The 21,953-nt window shown below is 37.7% G+C and overlaps 1 protein-coding gene across 1 annotated transcript in view; it reads right to left on the reverse strand.

The window, feature by feature from the left end:
- Nucleotides 1-9,575: 9,575 nt before the first annotated feature.
- Nucleotides 9,576-21,953, reverse strand: part of LOC122652947 (tubulin beta chain) — a 29,508-nt gene continuing 17,130 nt past the window's right edge. Inside the window, exons 2-4 of the mRNA XM_043846834.1 lie at nucleotides 12,120-12,581; nucleotides 10,612-10,881; nucleotides 9,576-10,474 (exon numbers count right to left, since the gene is read on the reverse strand). Coding sequence (XP_043702769.1) covers nucleotides 9,801-10,474; nucleotides 10,612-10,881; nucleotides 12,120-12,513 — 1,338 coding nt within the window. The 5' untranslated portion in view covers nucleotides 12,514-12,581 and the 3' untranslated portion in view covers nucleotides 9,576-9,800. The remainder of the gene's footprint in view (nucleotides 10,475-10,611; nucleotides 10,882-12,119; nucleotides 12,582-21,953) is intronic.

Genomic DNA, 21,953 nt, shown 5'->3' on the forward strand with positions numbered 1-21,953 from the left:
ATATGAAAAAAGGACATCTAAATCTGACTTCAAATTTTACCAAATTCAAAAAATAAAGATGTCAGTGATTACATTAGCCACCTCAAATGATCAAATCACATTAGCCAAGAAGAAAAAAAACGTATTTATGGAAAAAACGTAATTTTAGATAAAAAAAAATCACACAAAAATTGAGAAGGGCAAGGAAGTCATTTCATGTGAGTAATTAGTTTTTTTGGCCAAAGAACTTGTCTGGAGCATGGCCCATGTTGGATCCGGCTCTTCTTCGGGCAGCCCAACCCCTAGGGAGTGCTCATGGGGCATCCAACGGCTTGTTTGTGCGGCACATATCCCGGGCGCATGGCAGTCAATCGTCGGGATGTGTGTGGCATAGCCCATGATTGAGCTCTTCCTCTCTAGGGAGCCCAGCACCCAGGGAGTGCCTAGGGGGTATTCAGCCGTTGGGGTTGTGCTGCAGATATCCCGATGGCTAATTGGGCGTGCGCCGAGATGTGTACGACACAGTCCAGCCCTTTAATGCCCCCTGGGAACTCCCTAGGCATTGGGCTCCCTAGAGAGGAGCCGAATCCCATAGCCTAGATGTTGGATGCCCCCGGGGCACTAGGCTATATTTTTATCTGTTTCATTTCCTGCCCGCTCCATTTCCCCAAGTTCCTCTAACGGATGGGGGGTGGACCTACCTAGTTAAGCGTAGGGTGCTCATTTCTGCCCCTCTCAATTAGAGGAACTTTGGAAAATGGAGCTGCCCAGTAAATGGAGAGATAAAGGTCCCACTAGCCACTAGGCTCCCTGGAGAGGATCTCGATGTGCCCATGCTAGCGTCCCATGTTTCTATTTATCTCTTCTATGTGAAAAGACATTTGTACCCTTGTTTAGGGGAGGTGAGAGATAGGAGTCCTATATCTAATCGCAAGTCCCATCCTACCTGAAAATCAATCAATCGGGTTACGCCATTTTAAGGTCAAGACCATAGTTGGAAAACCAGGTTTTCTGACTCGACTCGCCTTTTAGAAAACTTGGTGACTCGACCTGATTAAACCTGGTCAAGCCAAGTCACGTTTTTTTTATTATTAAAAAATAAGAATAAATGCTACATTGTTATGGATTGGATGATGAAGACTCCAGCGTAGAGAGAGAGAGAGAGAATAAATGCTACATTGTTATGAATTGGATGATGAAGATTACAACGTTGAGAGAGAGAGAGAGAGAGAGAGAGAGAGATGACTTCTTTTCATTTATATACAGAATTATAAATGCTACATGGCAATTTCCAAGAAGAGAGAGAGAGATCCAAAACGTTAGTTGTGATTAGCATTTTTGGTTTTTATTGTTTTACACATTTAGATTTACATTTATTAGTTGTTACTTATTATATTTATTGATATATTCACTCATAATCAAGTAGTATTTATATTACCAAAAAAAACAGGTCAAGTAGCATTTAAGTATTTAAAAATTGACAAGACTCGCCAAGTTAAAAGTGAATTGGGTTAAAAAAACGAGTCTTGCTTGACTTGGACGAGTAAATATCGAGTCTCGTCATTTTTCACCTTGGCCAAGTCTACATGACTCTTGACCAGATTTTTCAAAATTTTGACTCGACTCGGGTGACTCGACCGAGTCAAAACCTGGTTTTCCAACTATGATCAATATTGAAAATAGACCAATTAGTTAATTTTATTTTTTTGATAAACAAAAAAATTAGTTAATGTTAAATCTTTGAACTTGGTGTAAAAATTCAAAACACTAGTCCATTAAACCCAAAGACAGGCCAGTACTTTTTTTTCATCCATATATGATCTATGATAAAAATTAGACCAAAAAAAAAGAAAATATAATGCTCGGGAACCGAATGTCCAATTTTAAGACAAGCATCTTTGCCCTAAGAGAATGGATGGTGAGTGAAAAAACTAAGCACTCATATGTAGACCCCATAATCTGTTCTAACTGATTAATTGGTTTGATCCGGTTTTAGTGAATGAATAGTCTGTGCAAATTTCAATATTTCTTGTTTGATGCAATAACAAATCCATCAGGTCTATTCTTGTATTTTTCAAAAATAAAAGATCAGTACAATTGCTTTAGAAAAATACATCAATAAAAAATATTAAATAATTATATTGGATCAGTTTAGAGGGTGGGCCTTGGTGCAACTGTAAGGTTGTTCCATTGTGACCAAATGTTCACAGGTTTGAGTATGGAAACAATCTATTTGTGAAAGCAGCGGTAAGGCTAATGCTGAAATTATTAAGACACGTTTGAAAAAACATTTTTAATCATCAAGAAATTGGTAGAAAAAAAGTCTCCACTTGGACAAGGCATTTTTCGTGAGACAACTAAGACTTGTTATAGCATGTTTTTACCTCTAAGCAGTATGCTCATGGGTTCAAATTATATATACTTCGTTTACTTCTTGATGTATGACAATTGCTTGTTCAGTTGCAGATATGTGATTGAGATAAATAATCATTTCACAATTATTAGAGTTAATCAATGAATAAAGTCGCGATCACTTTACATCATCTACATTATTATTTATATGTGGAGGATTTGTAAATGTATCGTATATCTTCTCACATGAGTTTTTTATTATGTTCTCTCCAATCATGATCGTGTGGGCCTCAATCCCCACCATTGTAGGGGTTTAGCTTTGTTACCTACATGGGGATGGATGGGGACAAATCTAAACCCTCCATAGGGGTGTGGGACCTATGCCACATGGAGGGGTTAGATCTATCCCCACCCATCCCCATGCGGGTAGCTGATCCGGATTCCCATTATTGTAGTGTGAGAGATTTCCCCCAAATTGGTAGTGTGAATATCTCTCCACCCATCAAGAATTCAGCTTTAGTCGAAAAAATAAAATAAGAGATATTGGTCTTTGTGCCCTTTGATTTTTTTTCTTCCTCAAATTAAAGTGGCTTGGTTTCGTAAAAGCATGCACTCTACTAGCAAGACACCAACCAACTCAACAAGCAATGTCTTCGAGTCTTGAATACTTGTGTAAAAAGCAAGGTGGTATTCATTTCAAATAATATGAAAAAGACTACTTTCTTCAATTGGTTGAGTGAATCATGAGAGGAAGAAAAAAAAAAAAAGAGGTTTCACACCTTGGCGTTCTTAGGTGTGTTCTTAAGTTTTAATGGCGTTCTCACTTTACTCTGTCTTTACTATAGTCTCTTTTATAATTTTAAGTCCTAAGTACTTGTTTGTGAGCAATCCTTTTCTCTAGCCCCGCCAAACTAGCCTATCAGCTTTGAACATACATCTAATAAGATCCCATTATCAGCTGTTCAACCAATCCAATTCCGATTTTAGAAATAGTGGTCATACCCAACTTTTAAAAATTCCTTCTTTCAATCAAAAAGTAATAGTATATGGAATTGAAACTTTGAATTTTCCCCCCCCCGCCAAAAAAAGAAAGGCCTTTGGTTTTTTATTGTAAGTAGAAAAAAGAAAATATTAATAATAAAAAAAAAAAAAAAAAAAAACCCACAACCAAAAAACCCCCCCCCCCCCCCCCCCCCCCCCCCCCCCCCCCCCCCCCCCCCCCCCCCCCCCCCCCCCCCCCCCACCCCCCCCCCCCCCCCCCCCCCCCCCCCCCCCCCCCCCCCCCCCCCCCCCCCCCCCCCCCCCCCCCCCCCCCCCCCCCCCCCCCCCCCCCCCCCCCCCCCCCTTAATATCGATCCGACCGTTGGATGGTGGCGATCAAAGAGGAGTGCACCCTTGGTTTACTTTCCCCCCAAACTTCCCCCCCCACCCCCCCCCCCACGCCCCCCCCCCCCCCCCCCCCCCCCCCCCCCCCCCCCCCCCCCCCCCCCCCCCCCAAAACGCCCCAGATTTTTAACAATATATGATTCAATCCTTCCAACTTTGACTAATACTCTCTTAGGGGAAATGGATGGTGACTAATGAAAGGTCTTTAAATTCGAAAGGTAAGTATTGTCATATGCTCACAACCTCACATCCACTTTTAAAAAAATCTTCTTTCCCTCAAAGCGTAGCCATGGAAATCTCATTTGTCGTTGTAAATTATTAGTGCGTGGTGTGATAATTGACTTAAAATATTTGAATCTCTATCTCACCAAGAGATTTGTATGTACGACTTTTAGATCCTAAAAATTCGAAGGGGTTGGACATTTTTTTTAAGTAAAACTTTCCCACTATGCCAAAGCATGCAATTTTCTTTTTACATGAGTCTTTTTTTTTTAGTATATTCTCTCATGCTTTTGATATGTGGGTTCTATATGAATGATACTTTATTTAAGACAATCATTGGAGTGTGGAATCCACCCCCCACCTCACAATGGTATCATAGGAATCTCTCTCTCGCAATTTAAATAAAGGCCGAGTCTAAGGACACATCTTTATGTGTATTTAGAACTTAACATCTTCTTTTAATCGTCCCTTGTCATATTCTAAAAAGTTCTTTAGATTGGAGGTATGGGTGTAAATGAATAGTTGAACTCCGTTTTCGTATCTATGTCTGTTTAGCACTATTCGAATCCGTCCGAAAGCTAAACGGATGCGGATACGGATAGGCTATAACTATCCGAAAAGCTATATTTACATGTAAACGGATAAAATATTCGAGCCGTATCCGTGTCCATATCCGTTTTGCACTATCCGAATCCGTCCGATAGCTAATCGGATGCGGATGCTGATATAGTACTATCCGAGCCAAATCCAAACCGTTTACAACCCTAATTGGAGGACATAAAAGTGATATGTCATTTTTCATAATCAAAAGATGTCATTGTCATGCACATATTTTTTAGTACACACCTTCATTGAAAAAATTGTATGTAATACTAAAGGCGTAAAAAAATGAATTAACGAATTAATTGACATTCAATAAGAATATATCTTAAATAAAAGAGAATAACTATATACTTGACTCATAACCCACATTCTCCATAAATAGCGACTTTTTTGTTAGCAAATCCACACATAATTCTTGAGTATCATGGTTCTAATACCTACCAATATATTTAAATAAAAACTAGAGAAATTTTCCTTTGTAAATTCCACATTAAGCGAAAACATTAAAAGTGTTCTAAGACTAATTAGAATAGTCTCCTTCTCAGATTTTCTCCTTCACATTTCTTAAATAAAAATATATAATGATATTGCTCAATGAATCATGATTTCAATAATCAATTCCCACAACCTATATTTCAGAGTCGACATGAATGCTCTTTGATATTCATTTTTGGCTATTGTTTTTTTTTTTTTTTTTTTTTTTTTGTCTGTAGATTAAATAGCAGAAAGTCAATAAAACTTATCTCTTGTCGGAAGCTACACAAATGATTTAAATAAAAAAACATCTAAAAAACCACATATTTGTGGAAGTTCTAATTTACAAGGTTCCGACAACAATAAATTGGATGCTGGTAGTGTTGTGGATCAATTCGACTCTTCTACTTCTACCTGCCCCTATTGTCTTGTGTGCCCCACACATAAATAAGGTAGCATGTACCGCCTTACCCTTGTCCGATCGCCTTATCCGAATGAAAATAAGGCGATACTTGCTGCCGCACTTGTGTATGAGGACGCAAGACAGTACCGGACAACTGAAAGTAGAGGAGTCGAATCCCGTTGTGGATAGCTGATGCGGGTAGGAATCATAGTTGTCAAGCTGCCTAGGTGACGAGGTGCTTTGGGGTGGTCTAGGCGTGCTATCGCCTTAGTGCATTTAGGAAAGGTGTCCGCCTTGGTCGTCTAGGCGAAGGCGACGCATTGGACCCCTTGTGACCTGGACAGTTTGGGTTTCATATTTATCTTTTGTCTTAAATTGATTCTTTTTAGGACTTTTGTATTTGCTTCTGTATAAAGTTTCCATACACTAAAATGCATGAGATCAGTGGAAATAAAAAAACAAAGTTAAAGTAAAAAGGGAAGAAACTGAAGAGAGATGACTGAATTGCTCGATCCTCAAACCCTTCTCCCTCCTTCGACTCCAATGCACGACCGGCGGCAACTCCCGCGGCTCCACTGACCGAGGGAGATTCCTGCGAATCCACTGATTCCACAGGTAAGTTTTCTTCTTCTCCTCCTCTTTCCTTCTTCCCTTCTCTTTTTCCCTGTTTCGGTTTGTAAATCTGTCTTTTCCCCCCTTTCTTCCCTTCTCTACTTCCCTGTTTCATTCTGTAATTCTTTATTTTTTTCTTCTATATCTTCTCCCCCTCCCCCCTCCCCCAAAAGATCTAAGCAGAAGCCAATAACCAGAAACAAATTCACTGATAGCCCTGAAAACCAAATGGATTGATGAATACTATGAAACAATGAAAGAAAACTGAGAGAATAAGATAAAAAGAAGAAAAAATATATATATATATATTTACCCTAAACAGAAAGGTTTGTTCTCGTATCAATATCGTTTTGGATATCAAGGCTAAGATCTTCTGCTGCTGCCCATGCTCTCTCGCATCAATATCATTTTGTGGGACACAAAATTGAGGAATAAGGTTTGGATTCTAATCTAAATGTTGTAAAGATTGTACTTATTACAGTGAAGGAACATAATATATTTAATATTACGTTTCCTGACCTCGTCCAGAGTATTGAGAGAAGTTAGGAAATTATTGGAATGGGTAATTTCTGATGAAAGAGGGGTTGAATATGAACAAGGAGGAATCTTCACAATTTTGAAGGATTTTTATCGGTAATTTATGCTGGCCCATTTGATTTCTGTGGTTCTTGTGCGCACCTGGCTTAGGGTTGGTTATGAATTTATGTTTTTACTACTGGGTCCTTTCTTTGGTTTTCTTATGACTGGTGCTGCACTGTTTCCTATTCATTGTTCTCATTGTCTTTGTGGCCTTTGCTTGAACCCCTCCTGAGGGGGTTCTGTAGTGATTTGCCAGTACTCCTTGCTCTTTATGGTTCGAGCAATGCATGTTCTGCATCTGTGGTGCATTTTAAATAAATATGTTACAGAAAAGTTCTCTGAACTTTAAGCATGCAAGTGTGATATTCATAATTTCTCCACCTTTTTCACACAACACGCCAAGCACCCCCAAAAACAAAAAGATCGTTACCTTTCTCCTCCAGGTTAAGGACATCTAGATTTGGTAAATATTGCATTGGGTTAATTTCTCCAATATCTTTTGTGGTCAACCAAACATGGTTTGAATACTCTGACCTGAGAATTCAATACTCAGTAGGTTGTCTTCCACAGGGAACTGTCCCTTTAACACTTGATCAAGAATTTTTTTTTTTTGGTAGAACACTTGATCAAGAATGGGAACAACGCGTTCTTGGACCAGAGAAGCCTCCTTCACTGAAGTCTCGTAACTCCTCCAAGGATGAGATTGATAGGGAAAGCTCAAAGCTGAAGAAGGTCGATCTGGTGAGCAGCTCAAAAAAGCGGCATTCCAAGCACAGAGCAGAGGAGACCGAGTCTAGGAGGAAAAAGAAGAAGAAGAATAATAAGAAAGAGAAGAAATCTAAACATCGCCACAGGAGTTAAACAAGGCAGGAGTATTTTCAGGTCCCTTTTAACACTTCGGACCAATGTAATCTTTCAATTGTTATTCATTAAGGGCTTTGATTACTTCTCAAATATCTGCCATGTGGGCAATTCAGATACTTGTACAAAAACTAAGGTTGGGTTATGTTTTATCCGATTCCATCCCATCCGATTTCTCACCAATCTTTACTAGACCGATCCGGATCCCGGTCTCGGAATTTTAAATCCTGATTTTACCCTCATTTAAAGAAAAATTTTTATACTACAAAGATTTTTTTAAAAAAAAAGAAGATTTTTTTACCAACCTTAGTTACACCAAGATTCTCTTTATCCTCTTAGGTTCCCTACCTGGTACAGTTCATCCGATTCCTCTCATGGGGAGGCCGGAAATGATGACTTACCCCTTACCTAAACACACTACCCTAGTGCGATCTACCCCCCTTTTATTAGAGGCAGGGTAGAAGGCTTGAGAAGATAATTTTTCAATACTACTCATTAGCTCATCTAAATAGAGTGAATACTCTCCAAGCCAATCTGACTGAGAGGCTGACTAGGAGGTTTTTGTTTTTTTTTTTCGGGGGTGGGGGACTAAGAGGCTTTTATTATAGGGACCGAGTTCATTATTTCAAAAATTATTTGCAATTAGAGACTTACAATGTCATTAAATATTCCGTAGTAAAGGGCCAGCTGTGTTAGGACATTTTCCAAGGGATTGTCCTGGGACAACCTTAATAGGTGTGGTGTATCCATCTGCTCTAATTTGGATCTTATACTGTCGAGCTGCTTGACAGGACCGTGCTGCCAAGACACGATGACCCCCTGGATTTACAGGTCATCTTGGTATCATTTCAGACTATGATTCCAACTACTACTGGATTTATGTCCTTCGTGTACCAAAACCTGATTCATTATCAGGTCCTAGATACAACTTCTTTCAAGGTTCCAACCCTCAGTAACGAACTAAATTGGATGATCAATGTATCAGCCCCTTTGTATTAAGCAACTAATTCCATTAGTACAAAGCATTTAGGGATATTTAGAAAGGGCAAAAGGTTTTCTACATGGTCCACTCATGGAGCCTTACCTAAAGAGCCCTAAAAATCTGCTACATGACTGATATAAACTGATTCAATAATGTAATACAAATTATATGAAACCCAAATTTTATGGACAGGTAAACCACTAGATCACACTTGTCTAAGGATATGAAAGAGTGTACAGTAGTAGTTGGAGAACCGCACATATGCAAGGAGATATATGTGATGCATACCAACTATCAAGTAGAGGTAGAGATCTTTTTCCCTTGATTAAATTAAATTTTAAAATTTGAATCCATATAATTTTATCGCTATCCAAAGGCTTGAATCGCCTCGTCATTAGGCCACTTCCATCCAAATGGTGATAGAAAATGGTCTGAAAACCATCAACCACTGGAGCTTTATAGGCTCCTATGCTAGATACTGCCAGTCTAAAATAAAATTGAAGATAACCACATCAGTGGTTCACGTGGCAGAGTATTATTAATTATTTTGTGTGCCCTATTCAATGGTTCTGGAAGATTCAAAGATCAAGGGGTTTTTTTTTTATTAAAAAAGGAGAATTTTTCTCTACCACACAATATTACGACTTCCCCCCTACTAGATGAAGAGCTGAGATACCCTTCCCTCACTGTGAAACTCATGTTCATAAACCACCCATATGTAACACTAATAACCCAACAGATTGAACAACTCAAAACGATCTAAATTCACGGAGCCCTGGGTCCATGGATGACTTTAGAAGTAAAAAATGAACCACATTGTAGCAAACAGTGCTATGAAGGCAAGGACCTGATCGGCAAATCCACCTGGTTTGACCTTCATGGCTGGATCAGATCTTCTGACTTCTGTACCATATATCTTTTCTGCTGATGGTCTAAGTTTCCTGGTATATTCATTGCAACCTTTGGAAAGAGCACTTTGGACAGCCTTTAAATATCCGATGCACACTATTGGTAATGTGATTCAGTTTTCTATAAAGAAGCCATCATCAAAGGAACAAAAGGGTAGACTGGAACAAGCCAGTGAACTCTTGAAACTATATTATTTCAAGAGAAAGTTGAATATGTACCACATCCAAGTATAATTCAAAAGGAAAAAGGAAAAGGAACAGAAGATAATAAACTCTGTAACACAATAATCACACAACAAAACTCAAATACATGGCACAACACGTATACATCCCATACAAGACATGCTAACTATTCACCATCATAGCAAGATGGTCACACCAACTAACAAGCAGCACCCAAAATATAAGTCCCGGAACAAGAAGTCAAATTTGAGATACCTCATGCAACTATCTCCTCTTCTTCCTCTTCCTCATACTCTTCATCATCTGCGGTTGCATCCTGGTACTGCTGGTATTCGGCCACCAGATCATTCATGTTACTCTCAGCCTCAGTGAACTCCATCTCGTCCATGCCCTCACCAGTGTACCAGTGCAAGAAAGCCTTCCTCCTGAACATGGCTGTGAACTGTTCACTGACCCTCCGGAACATCTCCTGGATAGAGGTCGAGTTTCCAATAAATGTTGATGCCATCTTCAGACCATTTGGTGGGATGTCACATACACTGGACTTGACATTGTTGGGTATCCACTCAACAAAGTAGGAGGAGTTCTTGTTCTGCACATTAATCATCTGTTCATCAACCTCTTTGGTGCTCATCTTACCACGGAACATGGCTGATGCAGTAAGGTAACGGCCATGTCGTGGGTCAGCGGCACACATCATGTTCTTGGAATCCCACATCTGTTGGGTCAACTCGGGGACGGTAAGGGATCTGTATTGCTGGGAGCCTCTAGATGTCAAGGGTGCAAACCCAACCATGAAGAAGTGAAGCCGGGGGAAGGGTATCAAATTCACTGCAAGCTTCCGGAGATCAGAGTTCAACTGTCCAGGGAACCGGAGGCAGCATGTAACACCACTCATGGTGGCAGAGATGAGGTGATTGAGATCACCGACTACAATAAGGAAAATGGTTCAGATTAGACATGAGGGAACGAGCTTTCAATTTCATATGTGAGAATAAATGGACTTCACTACCAAACCAGATGACTGCAACAAAGATGGGATTAATCCAAATGTCCATATAACTTACATGTGGGAGTGGCAAGCTTGAGAGTGCGGAAGCATATGTCATACAGAGCTTCGTTATCTAGGACCATACATTCATCGGCATTCTCAACAAGCTGGTGCACGGAGAGGGTAGCATTGTACGGCTCTACAACTGTATCTGAGACCTTAGGGGATGGGAAAACAGAGAACGTCAACATCATACGATCTGGATACTCTTCCCTGATCTTGGAAATAAGAAGTGTTCCCATGCCAGAACCAGTGCCTCCACCCAAGGAGTGGCATACTTGGAATCCTGTTCAAAAGAAGCATAACAAATTTAAAAGATGAAGCATTTGTACCATTATTTAACCAAGTCTACTCTGGAAAATTGAACAAGAAACAGAGAGACTTGTACACATACACAGACATAATTATCAAATTAGATCTCTAATGGCTGTTAGCTGATAGGAACAATGTAACCCATTTCAAGATATTAAAGATGACACCCCAAGACTAAATTATATTTCTATTAATCCGAAGGAAGAAACTAAATCAAGTTAAACGAACACCAAACCATGCTCTGAATCAAATAAGACAGAAAAGAGAATTGACAAAGAGGCACAGGACATTGTACAAAATCATGGAATGAAAGCATTATAAAATCCTAGGAGAATGAGCCCCAAAGCTAATAAGATATCGTTTTGCGGGATCCATAATACAAGCATCAATTTACATATAAAATAGGAACCTCTAATCACGATGAAATCGCAACCACAGGGATACCAGGTTGTTTTCAATATCTTAATGAGATGGGAGACCTGCAAGAGAGGTCTTGTAGCTGCCATGAGATCTTCATTCTCATACGACACACTGGATTGAAGGACAATACAATTCCTCCCCACCCAATTTTGCAATATTTGGTTTCCAAGCCAGAGAGCTTAAAATCCCGTAACAAATGCTTCAGGGAATCTCTCAAATCATCGAGAAATGAATGGAATGCTAAAGATGTGCAGATCAAATACTAAAGTGTTCATAGCATGAACAAGATTCCAACAACCAAAATTCAGCTAAAGAATACATATTTAGTCAAATTTGACCACATAATGCCGCTAAAGATAATCAATGTGCACTATATAATCAAATAAAATCAATGCTTTCAAAAGCCAAAACCCAGAAAAAGTGAAAAGAAGAACAGCACGGTAAAAACAGTACCAGATCTAAAACATCTTAACAATTATTGGCAAAACAACCCCAGAACAGGCCACAATCCACAATGAAACCTCAGATCCAAGCGTAAGACCAAAATGAAAACAAACAAAACAAACTAAATTTGAACAAAACCTAATAGTATCATACGAAACACTTGGATTAAAGGTCAATACAATTCCTCCCAACCCAATTTTGCAATATCTTGGTGCCCCACCAGAGAACTTAAAACTACATAACAAATGCTTCAGGGAATCTCTCAAATCATTGAGAAATGAATGGAATGCTAAAGATGTGCACCTCAAATCGTGAAGTGTTTATAGCATGACTGGGTGGGGAACAAACCTTGCAAACAATCGCAATTCTCGGCCTCTTTCCTGACAACGTCAAGAACCGAATCAATCAACTCAGCTCCTTCCGTGTAATGCCCTTTAGCCCAGTTGTTCCCAGCACCAGATTGACCAAACACAAAGTTATCCGGCCGAAAGATCTGACCAAAGGGTCCTGATCGAAGTGAATCCATGGTCCCGGGCTCCAAATCCATCAGAACCGCCCGTGGAACGTACCTTCCCCCACTCGCCTCATTATAATAGACATTGATCCGTTCGAGTTGAAGATCAGAGTCGCCACTGTACTTTCCGGTGTGATCTATGCCATGTTCGTCACAGATCACTTCCCAGAACTTGGCTCCGATCTGGTTCCCACATTGACCGCCCTGGATGTGAAGAATCTCACGCATTTTGGAATTGACAATAGACGAGAGATTAGACAGAGAACGTAGAGATTGCAGAGGGAGAGAAGGGCTGTGCGTGTGGCAAAGAGAGACAGGGAAGGGACTTAGGGTTGGACGGAAATCCGGAGATGAAGGAGAACATATTGGAAGGTTTGCTTTTATTTATAGAAAACCAGAAACCGTTAAGATGATAAAATGGCGGTTTTGAGGGCGCAATTGGACGGGTCATTGGGTAACAGCGCTGACCCGCTGGGTCGGGTTAGGTCTTATTATGATGGATGGATCATCACCCCCCCCCCTCCAAACCCCCAAAAGGGAAAAGTTCTCTTAGCCGCAGGGGAAGATATGCAAGCCATGGATTTAATTCACGGTATTGGTCACCGTCGATATTGATATCAATATTGCTACATATCAGTTGTATCGATCTTGATTCTCGATCGAAATAATATATTAGTCCGGTAATGGTATTGGTCATGGTCGATATCAATATGAATTGGTTGATATAATAGATCGATCATATATCGATTTCTAAAACTATGATGCTGGAGCATCCTCTCTCCACCTATCCTATTTCATCCTCACATGAAATGATTTTATTGCCTTCCTTTGCGTGAAGCCATTTTACCACACTTCATTGGTGCAATATTCTATGAAGCGCAGTGATCCCTCTCCCTTTTTTTCTTCTTATGGAAAGATCAATTTGTTATTTGATTCCCTTTTCGATATACCATTTTTTTTAATGGAGAAATTGAGTAAGAATGTAAAACTTGAGGATGAATTTATCATTTCATTTTATTTTATGGATCAATTTGCCTAATTCTACAATGTGACAAGGTGATGTGGCAATTTTGATCACTGGATATTTAAAGAATATTTGAATTTATCACTTGTACACTTCAATCATATATTCTCTCACATATTGGCAAATACTCTTGTGGTGGTGGAAGCATTGAAGTGGACTTTCTTCAGTCATCATAGTATTTCTTCAATCTTTGCAACCTTTGATTTTTCGTTGTTTTTGTCTTACCATTATATTATTTTCATTTAAACTGAACTTGATATATGAGCAAGGGACCTTGGGAGGAACTATCTACAAATTTTGTAGTTCCATTTGATCGGCCTAATGATAGAATTAGATGCTTGGATGATCGAAGTAAAATGTCAAATCCTTTCTTCTTCTTTTTAGGGTGTGTGTGTTATTTTTTTTTTTGGGTGGGGGGGGGTGTTTGCTAACACGAACTCATTATGGCACACAATTTTATAAAATTTTCGTACACATGAAAAAAAAACAGCATCATTAAGTGGAAAAAGTTTCCCTTAACCACGTGGCCAAGGAACTATATATCCACCAATGGCCATAAATATAAACCCCTCTATTTATGAATAATCGATAATATCACTAATGTTCTTCTATATACCATGAACACCATCCGAACCCATCTGTTAAGGTATCCTTTTTATTATGGGTGGAGAAAAACTAGATCCTCAATAAGATCCACTATGTACAAGGCTTCCCCCCTTAATTTTTCTCAAATTTTCCCCATTCGTGCTTAATACTAAACTATGAGTGGCTTGTTCTTATAGCATTAAAATTACATTTGGAGAAATCGTATTCATTTGAAAATAATTCATGGTTTGATGATGTCGCACACAAAATGTCCACTAAACTTCGGCCCCTCTAAAACTGTCATATGTCTAAAAGCCACTTTATCTAGCTACACTTTAATTGGATCCATAGTCCCAATCTTTATTTCTCCATCATAGAACAATTGGTCTCATTATGAAACTTTATATCCTTGTTTTTTCCATTTTTAACAAAAGCTTGCAATGAGCTAAAAAAATTACCTCTTCTTTTTAAGTTTTGTTTATTTACTTTGAACAAATAGAGTCTAAGAAGTTCTAGTTTCTTTAGGGCATGCAAAGATATGACTTTGTTGACCGGATCCTTCTCAATGGATGGTGTTGCCGCTCTCAATCCTTGATTCACATTTTTCAAGTGAAAAACATGCCCAATTCTTGAATTTTTAAATGTTTGAGAGTGCATTTTAAAGAAAAACATTCTATTGATTGAGGGTATGGTTTGAGTGAAATGAAATCTTGATTCATTCAGATAATTATAAAGTAAAATTTTTTATTAAATTAAATATTGAGGGTATCCCCTTACTTACCATCTTATTATTTTAATTCAATGAAGCTTAGAGTCTATGTAATTTGTACAATGATGAATATATAGAAATGCTTTGAAGTCACTCTCAAATCTCAACTATAGATTATATTTAATTTAATACTCTCCTCCACTTGCATTAACTTTGACTTTGTGTTATAGCGTCTTAGTATATGATTATAAGAATTCGTTATTTTTTTTCACAATTTTAGAATGTTTTTCCCCCCATTTTGACGAAATGCAATTAATCCCTTAAACATTTTGTGGATCCCCTCTATGAATCATTGATTTCATAGATTCATGGATTATGGTTTTAAATGATGAATTGAATCTGCATCCTCTCTCCCCATCCAACCCCAAAAAAAATATGAATTGAATCAACCTAACTTGCAGTAGTACCACCGTCTCAAGGATTAAATTATTAACATCTTTTCTAAATTGCATAAAGTTTATCAATGTCTTCCCAAACTTGCAAACATCATTCCTTATTAATATCATCAATTTTTAGAACTTGGACTAAGTTTGTTTATTGACGTCCTCCTTCCCAAATTGATGTTGAATTAGACTAAAAAATAATAATAATAATAAGGGTTAAATATTTAGTTGCATTGTTAGTTATTTCATATTTGTTACATTGTAGTGTTTATTGATACTTAAACTTTTGTGAACATAATGTTAATGTTATCATCTAATCATGAGTTAATTTGTAGTATTTATTTCATATTTGTTATATTATAATATTTATTGTTACTTAAGTTTAAGCATGATGAAGTATCGAAATCAAGGCCGATCCAATTGGTTCCCAAACAAATAGACATGGGATTGATTGACCCGGATCGGATCAGCATTGAAATCAGGCAAGACCAAGCTGATCTCCAATTTGGATCACTAAAACTTTGAACCTAATCCTACTTGCTTGTTGCAATCATGGTTAGTTCTTAAATAATAGAGATAAACAGTTTTTAGGAATGAGTGGATCGGGTCAAAATGTTTTCAGATCCATTTAAAATTCATAAATAGCAGTTCCTTGAAAGTTGGAACAGTCTTGCTTTTCTGGCCGTCTAGGTTTGTTGATAATATAAACTATAAAGTGAAGTGATAATATTGTTTTTGTTTCCTGTCTTAGTGGCCGAGGATATTTTGTCATATCTATAAATTGGAACTAAAAAAAAACTAGCCTTGTAATTGAAAATTAGATGAGGACGAAAAAGATTGGGATTGTACTTTTGGTTCCTTGTGAAAAGGCACAGCACTTGAATCACATGAACCGGACCTGTAGTTTAATCACATAGAAGGTGAAAGAAAAGAGAAGATCAAATTTGAATTTAGGAAAGATTTCTTTTGGGTGGGGGAAGGGGTACGTGCGTGCGAATTTTTTTCATGTGCGGTTCCTTGACTGGTGCGGTTTCCTAATGCCTCTCACAAGAGGAGGGTGGACCCCATCAGGGCAGAGTGTTGGATCAGGTGTCCTGGGTGGGTCCCACCCCCTCTTGTGAGAGGCACTAGGGAACCGCACAGGTCAAGGAACCATAGACGATGTGGAGCCACGTGCGTGCGAGGCCAATGGAAGCGCACACGATAGCATCAATGGGGCGGGTATTTCTGCTTTTCATTGGGGTGGGGTGATCATTTCGCACCCTTTGTTGATGCAGGGGCCATGCTCCCCCACAAAAATCATTTCCTCTTTTTTTTTTAAAAAAAATTAAGGGTTTTTGTCAAATGCCCCCCCTCAAAATGTCCATTTGTCTGCATCCTTACAATTTTACAATTTACACTTGTTCCCCTACTTTTAAAACATTGTAACAGTCTAGTCCGTTAGTCTGGGATGTTAGACGTTAATTTTATAAAATCTAATGACCAAAATACCCTTGTGACAAAAACCCACCAAAATTAAAGAGTACAATGACCAAATTGCACTCATCTTCTCCAAATCGTTTAGGTTTTGAAACTGAAAATCAAACCCTAAACCATTTGGAGAAGATGAACCCTAAAATCAATGAATATACAGCAGGATGATCTAATCGGTCTAACTAGATTGGAATTGGCCAAAGCCGATCCTGATTCTGGCTGATCCGACTCATCTAATCCTTTTATATATATACAATAGGCATTAAAAAACTGATTCTGGACTGATCCAGCCTCAGGCTGATTCCGATCCAATGTCGATCCTAGATCCTGATTTCATGTTTTTAAATCCAGACTTAGGTCTTCTTTATTTGCCGATTTTTTTTTTCCATTCATTTAACGAGTACAATAACACAAAATCACTGATATTTATCACTTGTGATCTACAATAGTTTTGAATAAAAAACTTAAAATTTAGAATTATATGAAAAAATTATTGGCACTTCTTCTTGATTTTCAAAGCTTTATTTTGTCCTTCCAAACTATTGATTTGTTAGAAATGTTAGGAAAGGGTATAAAAGTCATTTCAAATCTAAATTATATCTGACATCATCACTTAACAATCAGTTTCGAAAAGATCTACAAGCTATTAATGTGAGATGAAATCTCTCATGCCAAGCCAATGAAGAATACGGGAGACTAGAGTATACCACACAGTTTGTATAAGGGAACTCATATGTCAAGGAAGAGAGAGAGTATGAGAGGGTAGTACACACTGGCAATTGTGTGTAATATTTTTCCTATTTAATTACAAAAAATTTCAAGGAGTAGGTACTCTAATATATTGTATGTGCTTAATTAAAAGTCATTATATTAATCTAATCCATTTTGGGTCCACTTTGGATAACTAAAAACTTTATACTATATAGAAACATTCTCGAAATGTCAAGGGTATAACAAGTATATAGCATTTTTTTTTTAAAAAAAAAATTCATATAACTTTCATTTTCAAGCTGTATATAAAATTCCTTTTTTTTTTTGCATTTTTAACAATATTAAGATAAGAAACCAGTATTTTATATAGTAGATTGATCTCATAACCACACCTAAACGGCTAAACCCACCAAAAACCAACCACAACACCCACAATCATGGATGGTGTCACATGTACACTGATCGATTCTTAGGTTTTGAATGAAAAAAAAAATCTAAACTGCCCTCTGGATTTCCAGGAACAGAGTATTCTAATGGAAATGTTGAAAAGGTGATTCCTTTGATCAGTATCTCTGTGTTGCAGTACAGGCTGTGCCTAAACACATCAGTCTGCTACTCCAGGGGCAGGGTGGTCAGTGCGCCCACCCCCATGTACCTGGGCAAAGCTTGCGCTGCGGCACAGAAAACAGCACCCCTTCCATTAAATGTGGAAAAGTTTTTCAAGTTCAACTAGTGTAGCCAATCTTCGCCAAACTGATATAGTTTTAACTTTTTAAGAGAGTCAAACGGGATGGTTTCTTACCAATTTGGGTCTCAAAGAATCAATCTAAGAATATTCCAAAACTAGGATCCGGTATTGAAACTCCACCCCCTCTAAAGCATCCCTTTAATTATTCTCTCACCCAAAAAAAAATCTGCTATTTCTTTCCTTGCATAAGCTCATACAATTATGTTAATATGCCACAAGATAATGTGTGTTTCTTGTCCACTAGACTACTTTTGGGATCTTTTCCCCTAAAAGGATAAAAAGACAAGTTTAGATGGTTGGCCCAACTCCTTAGCCACTGTACTTTCTTTATCTTCAAGCTTTGTAATTCTCTTGTGGGCTGTCATACACTCACATTGTATCTCTTAACTTCATTTTGGGAATGCAAGAAGTACTCATTATTCCTTGTGCTTGGACTTCAAGAAAGATAAAATGAAGATGACTCAAAAAGGCCATCCACACATTGGCCCAACAAGAGTAGTAACTAGTAATTGCAGAAACCTCTGGGAGCACTTGTGGCCCATCCATTCCGGACCAGCCCTCAAAGTCACCATATTGGCTAATGAGTAGTTTGATTACTTGAGTGGGTAACTTGATCCATGCCCAGAAGGAGTAATCCAAAATTAATATTTGGCTTTTTGGTAACTAAGAGTACTCCATAGGACTTTAATTACAGCAACATAGAGAGTGGGGGTAAGATGGGGGAGGGGAAAAGGGGTATCTTAAGGCACAAGGCAAAGACAGGAGAATCGAACCCATAACCTCTTGGGAGGTTGAACTCTACTAGTAGGGTACCAACAAGGCCGAGAGGATACCTTAAGGCACAAGGTGGAAGACTTGAGAGTCTTCATTCAAATGACTAGTTCAGTGGGGTCAAGAATGGTTTAAGATTTAATTATATGACAAGTAATAATATTTAATAAACAATTATAGATTGGGGGCCTAAACATTTATCCAGAAAGTCAATTATTTACCCAAAAATAACTAAATCAGCGAGAAAAACTGAAAATCCAGAAAAAATATAAACTTGGGAAATTATAGTGACATCGGAATGAAATTTACAATTTAGACTTTAGGCTATGTTTGGAAGACAAGGAAAGAAAAAAAAAGTAATGAGAGATTGGGCAACTAAATGAATGATATATAGAGATACAACAAAACCAAGAGAGTTTGGATAAATGCTTTTTTATGTTCTCTTAAAAAGGTTTGAGTTCAGTTTTCAAAAGCTTGGCTTGGGACTTACTTATCTTTGGAATAGAAAGTTAATATCTAGATAACCTTTATCTAGTGTATCTAACTACCATGCACTTCTATATACATACTTTAGGTCAACTAAATGAATGATAGAGATACATCATCCCATCTGATAATGACACAACACTGCATCTACCAACCACACTAAAATAAAATGTCCAGTCTTCCCTTAAAATATCCCATTAGTGATTTTTCTAATCACTAAGATGGTCCTTCTACAATAGTTGTCAATTTATGGATATTCTAAGGGTTTTTTTTTTTTTTTTTGGGGGGGGGGGGGCGGGAGGGAGGGGGAAATCAAGGATATTCTAAGTTATAATGTTAAATATAAACAATAGTTCATCATAAAATAAATAATTTTGAATTTAATAATGCCTCAAAAATAGAAAACATTAGTTCTGATGGTTTTTTTTTTTTTTATGAAAGGTTCAGATGGGTTATGCATATCCAACAGCTTAGAATTGATTAGAGAATAAGTTAGAATAATTAAGAATGATTTGAATAAGAATATATGATAATATAATCTCAAAAAAGAAAAACTAAAAGTTAAGATCTCTTAATCCCAATCTAGAGACTCTCACAACCTAAATGTCTTTGTCCTTATGTACTTTTTCTGTTTTAGATTCTTTATGAGAGGTTAAGTTATAAAATTAATTAATTAAAAAAATCCCAAGGCAATCAGTCAAGTACTCAAATTTGGTGCACAGTTAGGCTTTACTTGCCCTATCCATCTTTAAACTTCTGTCCATTCAGAGGTTTGCATATCAAAAGAGTCAAATATATGGTAAAAAAATAAATAAAATATTAAAGCTAAGCAAATTGATTGTTGAAAATACAGGAAAACTAGTCCAATAAAATAGTAACAAAGTAAAGGTTAATATAAAATAAACTATAATTAAAATATAATTAAAATAGTCTAAAATAAGAAAATATCATCACAACCATAGAGTCATCTTTTAGTTTTCAGACCAATCTCACTATTTCACATGTTCAATGTATGCTCCAAATAGTTATTTGAAAGAGGTGATCTTATTCAGCACTATTTGATTAGAAAACAACTCAAAAATCCAAAGGGAGATCTTCATATTTGGTAGATAATATAATTAGATAGACTACTAAATTTGATACACAATCGGCCAAGCAATGTTTCTACCTATCAAACAAATAGACTAATCAACAGTTAAGTCCATTACATGGCAGGAGATACACAGAGAACATAAAGTCATTTCAACAGAAACTTCCACCTCTAACCTTGTTTATTTTGGGGGGAGACATTTCTCCACAACATTAGTGTGGGGAGGAATCTGTACACCACATCAATAGCAGTTTTGAAAAAGTGGTCATTCATATGGACCCACATATTCAGATTAAGAAAAAAGAAAAAAAAAAAAACCATGTGAGAGAAATTGCAATGCGGTGGTGTGGGAAATTTTCCCTCTTTTTATTGGGGTGTTTTTCTGTTTGGGAGCTTGGAATACACCAGCGTCCCTGGGGTCTATCTCACTCTCTTCCCCGAATAGAGAGTAGAGATGTCATTTCATAAAGAGGAGAGAACTAAACACAAGGGAGTGCTGGCGTAGGTCACACTCCCAGACATAAAACATCTTCCCTTCTCTCTCTTAATACAATCTGACTGGGTGTTTGCCTCCATAGATAATACTTCTTTTGTAGTAAACTCATACTTTAAGGAGCTACAGTCCAGAACTACTTAGTGCATATTAGGGAAAGCTTATTCCAAACTTCTTGTTCATTCATTTTGAGTCCTAAAAAATAACAAAATAAGACACATTATCACATTAACAAATCATGGGGTTAACTCATACACTAATTATTGAAAACACACAAAATTTAGCATGAAACCCTTTACTTTTGCAAACATAATTGTATTAGTGTGATAAGATATTTATTGGTTTAAAATATCCACAAATTAATAACATATAATTTTTAAAATATATTTCTACTTATATTGATATAAAATGAACAAATAATATACAAGAAGTCAATGAAATTATAAGTAAAATTAGACGATTAAAAAAATAATGAAATATTGTGAAACTAAATGCTATAATAAACAAAAGATACTTGTGAAACTAAAGATTGAAATAAACAAATAAAAGAAATATTATTTAAAGAAGAGATCAAAGTGTGGGAGATGTGGGATGGAGTAAGGGTGGGCAGAGAAAAGGTCAAAAAGTGGCATCTCACTCTTCTTGGTTTAAACATGTAGGTGTGTAAACAGATTTTGAATACCATCCCCAGGTGGGGATTGATGGGGACAAATCTCAGCATCGAGCTCCTCCCCGATGGCACAGCCCAGCTGTTGCATGCCCCCCCTGCACTCCTTGGGCGCTGGGCTCCCTAGAGAGGAGAAGATCCCAAATCTCACCCCTCCATGAGATGTGGGTCACACACCCCATGGAGGCTGTGAGATTTGTCCCCTCCGTCTCCATGTTGAGACCAGATCCGGACTCGTGTAAACAACCATAAGCTAACACCGAATTATTTTTGTACATGTATTCGCTCATCAAGGAATCAGGACCGGCACTGTTATTCCGAATTCAGACCTGCAAGAGAAGCTCAGAAAACCATGGGCCTGGTTTGTCCTTACCGCCAGTTGAGCCATGTCAAACATTATCATTGGGTTCTAGACCTCACCTGATTTTATTGAACTTCATGTACCATCCACCAAATTCAATTTTACAA

Source organism: Telopea speciosissima, chromosome 2 (assembly GCF_018873765.1).
Source record: "Telopea speciosissima isolate NSW1024214 ecotype Mountain lineage chromosome 2, Tspe_v1, whole genome shotgun sequence".
NCBI lineage: Eukaryota > Viridiplantae > Streptophyta > Magnoliopsida > Proteales > Proteaceae > Telopea > Telopea speciosissima.